Source organism: Vollenhovia emeryi, unplaced genomic scaffold, assembly GCF_000949405.1.
Source record: "Vollenhovia emeryi isolate VEMERY1.0 unplaced genomic scaffold, V.emery_V1.0 DF941672.1, whole genome shotgun sequence".
In the NCBI taxonomy this organism is placed as follows: domain Eukaryota; kingdom Metazoa; phylum Arthropoda; class Insecta; order Hymenoptera; family Formicidae; genus Vollenhovia; species Vollenhovia emeryi.
This window is the reverse complement of record NW_011964694.1, coordinates 1-3,683: the sequence shown is the minus strand read 5'-3', so window position 1 is coordinate 3,683 and position 3,683 is coordinate 1. Positions and strand designations below refer to the sequence as shown.

The window sequence follows — 3,683 nt, the reverse complement described above, 5'->3', positions numbered from 1 at the left end:
TCATATTTTCTTGTAAAAAAAATATTTTCTAATATTTTTTAACATTTCTTTGTAAAAAAACACAATTTGAAAAAATTATTTCACCAAAACAGTAATATTTGTTAATTTTATTCAAGTATATTACTTAAAATGTTGACGTCCAAAAAACCATCAGTTATATCCACCGCTGGATTCGAAATAGGATTTTGTCGTTCATTTATAGCAGCGCACATTTCTCTGCGCCAAGCTCGCCACAAGAAAACTTTTAATTTTTAAAAATAAACTTTTAGAGCTGAAAATTTACTTTTGAAACTTTAATTTTATTTAGTTAAATTTTCCTAAGACCTGTTGGAAAATGGTAATGTATTTTACATTTTTGCATTGACAACTAATGTTGGCATATTTAAATGTAAACTGTAAGAGACGGCGATCACTTTACAATGTTGAATCCATGTCATGGATCAATTACACCCAACATACATAGCATTAGATTTACATTATTTCTGCTATATTGTGCTACTAGTTAGATGACACGTTACGCTTACACGTCTACCAGATACTTAATAGATTTTGCTCGGTTTTCTTACATGAATGTGGTATCAAATTACTTCCCTCAGATTTTGGTGTCAAAATTGCTGGTGCATTATATATAATATTTAATGCCAACTTGGCGACAAAGTGCTGGCTAATTCTTTATCGAGATTATATTTCATTTTTCTCAGAAAATACGATGTCCCATTACTACGTATACGTCCCATCAAATTCGAAGAATAGTATAGATATCAAAAGGGTAAATGTAGAAGAGGATCATGTTGACTTTATCCATCAATCACATATACGCAAAAGGCAAGGCAAAAGAGGATTTCAAGTTGAACAGCTTCAACTTCTAGAGTATCCGAAAATATATTCCAATACACTGAGAATCGAAAAACAGTAATAGTCCCTGAATTTTTGCTCATTCTCAACTTTTAATCTTAATACGCAAATGAGTGATGTGCAATTCCGTAACCATTACTGTTGACCACCAGCATTAAAATAATATGTAAATAATATGTAGCTTAACAGTAGGGTAAAAAAACATATATAAATAGTTAGCTCAGTGTTAGCGTACTAGGCTAGGGATCCGAAATCTTAGGTTCGAATCTCATATATAAAAAAATTAGAAAAAAGAACTAGTGGAAAAGTTTTTTATTTTCAATAAAATCTTGTACCAAAACCATTACTGGTTTTTATCGTAATGATTGTGGAAATACAGTACTGATTCAATACTGGATTAGTAAGTAACGGTCAATCAGTTGATCTACAATATTCATTACTGTAGAATCCGTAATAGTTATTGTAAAATCCGTACTGATTACTGGGAGAATGCTTACTGTAGTGGTACGTAATGGTACGTAATGGTTACTGTAAGAAAGACTAAAAGTTAAAAACGAGGAAAAATGTTATAACCATCACTGTTTTTCAGCTCTCAGTGTAGGTATATTGGAAGACGAGAAATTAATTATAATATAAATGGATTGCCTACTATATTTATAGACTTCAAGAGATCTCGAGGAAGACGTGTATGTGTTATTTCCAAATATTACCTGCTAATGTTTTGTAAAAAATACTCGTAATTTCACTTTATGCTGCAAGATTCTGTAATATTTGACATTTTTTCTTAATACAGGTACTTGTCAAAGACAGTTTCAGTATTTCAAAATCTTCATACCTGCAAGAAGCAGATTATTCAGATTGCACTCTCTTTGAGAACATGCGTCATAATTATGTTGGTATGTAATATTTGAATTTACAAATAAGGTATTATTAAAGAAAATATGCTTGTGTTCAGAAATAATTGCAGTTCTATTATTTACTTTGTAGATTTCGAGTTTCAAGAAGCTGTATATCCAATTAGGGTTTCTATACAGCAAGGACTGAATCCTGGTATAATGGAAATTTGGGCGCGAGATTCTGATCGGTGGTTTTTATTATGGACTGGAGGAAAACAGGCTGTTCGATATACAAGAAGACGACTGTTGTCCCCGGCTTTACGGGCCTGTGACTTTAAAACTAAAATGCTCAGATTAATATTGCCGTTTAACGCTGAGAGAATACAGATAGATGCTGTAGAGCTCATCGGAACATCAGAATTGATTCAACCTAAAGATCCTAAACAGAGTTTGACCGATCTATTAAAAGATATTAATTGCAGCTATCCTGACCGTAAGGATATGCACAATTTAACACCAGATTACAAAAATGCGGATCTGGATCAACTTATGGAAAAATTTTCCGACTATTGTATTATTCGTAAAAGGTATTGTAATCTTCGATAGTAAGTAATATTCTATTTTTATTAATATTAACGATCAATTAATTTCAACATTATTTTTAGCAATTTACATTTAAATAATGGAAAATTGAAAGGCATCACACCCTCTCCAAGTGAATTCAAGGAGCAACCACGTTGTGATTTTTCTATGCTTCCTGTAAAATATTCAACACATATTTAAAGAAGTTTCTTTCTTATAACAATATTTGTTATAATATCGTGAATTAAAATTTTATATTTTATCCTTGCAGGATGAGATGATACTAAAAATACTGGAATACTTAGATTTAAGGTCATTGTGCCTTATGAGTCAAACGAATAAATGCTTCAATCGATTAACACGAGATCCTTCGCTTTTTAAATATTTAAATATACAAGATTTGCGCATGTATGAGACGTCTACCGATGATACTATTGGTGATTGGCAGTGTAAAATTCTATCTAGCTTGGAATCCAGATGTGAGCACTTACGACAGTTGAATCTTGTATCATGCGACATTTCTAGTCCACGTTTCGTAACGTTTCTTAGAACTTGTGGCTCGAAGTTAACGTCCTTGCAATTAACTTCTTGCAAGTTTGACAACGATATCCTCTGTGATATTGGAAAAACATGCAAAGATTTGACAGGTACGATTATGATTTTAAAAAATAAAGTTAAATTATGTCTGACTAATCATATACATTTTTAGTGTTAAATTTGAGATGTAATATTGATGCATTTGATAAGGGCTACAATCTGGACGAAGGATTGTTGTATCTCCAACATCTAAAATTTTTAGAAGAATTAACCCTTATACATATACCTATAGAAGACGAAGAAACCCTTTGTACAGTACTGCATGGAAAGCACCGATTGCGTTATTTAAATTTGACATTTCCTCATCTATATATAAATAAAGTTTTAATAAACTTACGAGATAAAGCATTGTTTCCAAACTTGGAAACAATAAAATCGAGCTGTGCTATTGATTCGCGAAGGATTGATGCCCCAGGACTGCGATACTATAACCTTGGGAGAGCATTTGGACAAGGTATGCTAGATTTTCTTTTACATATTGTTGCATTCTTTATCGTAATTTATGTGTTTACTCTTGCAAGTATCATGAAATATATATACAGGGTGTCCTAAAACCACCGGAGGTCCTCTTAATGACAGATTCCTTAGAACATTTCCAGACGAAAATCCTAATACAAAAGTGTCGAGGCTATAATAGTTTTTAAATTAGAAGCGATTATTTTCCACAAATGATAGGGCTGAAATTTCGCGCGCTCAGGAACGGCGAAATGACAAGTGATATAAGTGCTCCTATGAATATCGTTCTTTTTATATCACTTGTCATTTCGCCGTTCCTGAGCGCGCGAAATTTCAGCCCTATCATTTATGGAAAAT

The 3,683-nt window shown here is 32.3% G+C and overlaps 1 protein-coding gene across 3 annotated transcripts; it reads left to right on the top strand.

The window, feature by feature from the left end:
• Window positions 1-318: 318 nt before the first annotated feature.
• On the top strand, window positions 319-3,211 carry LOC105570865. Of its 3 annotated transcripts, none has more exons than XM_012028316.1 (3): window positions 319-1,751; window positions 1,843-2,278; window positions 2,357-3,211. In XM_012028316.1, the coding sequence occupies exons 1-3, from the start codon at window positions 1,733-1,735 to the stop codon at window positions 2,472-2,474; spliced, it is 573 nt and encodes a 190-aa protein (XP_011883706.1). In that variant the 5' UTR covers window positions 319-1,732; the 3' UTR covers window positions 2,475-3,211. The 3 variants fall into 3 exon arrangements, with proteins under 3 accessions (XP_011883706.1, XP_011883707.1, XP_011883705.1); XM_012028317.1 differs by having other exon boundaries at window positions 319-2,278; window positions 2,357-2,430; window positions 2,545-3,211; XM_012028315.1 differs by having other exon boundaries at window positions 319-2,278.
• The last annotated feature ends 472 nt before the right edge of the window (window positions 3,212-3,683 follow it).

Coding starts and splice junctions, on each gene's coding strand:
- LOC105570865 (XM_012028315.1), top strand. CDS start 1,797: ATGCTTGTGTTCAGAAATAATTGCAGTTCTATTATTTACTTTGTAGAT. Junction 2,279..2,356: donor TATTGTATTATTCGTAAAAG/GTATTGTAATCT, acceptor CATTATTTTTAG/CAATTTACATTTAAATAATG.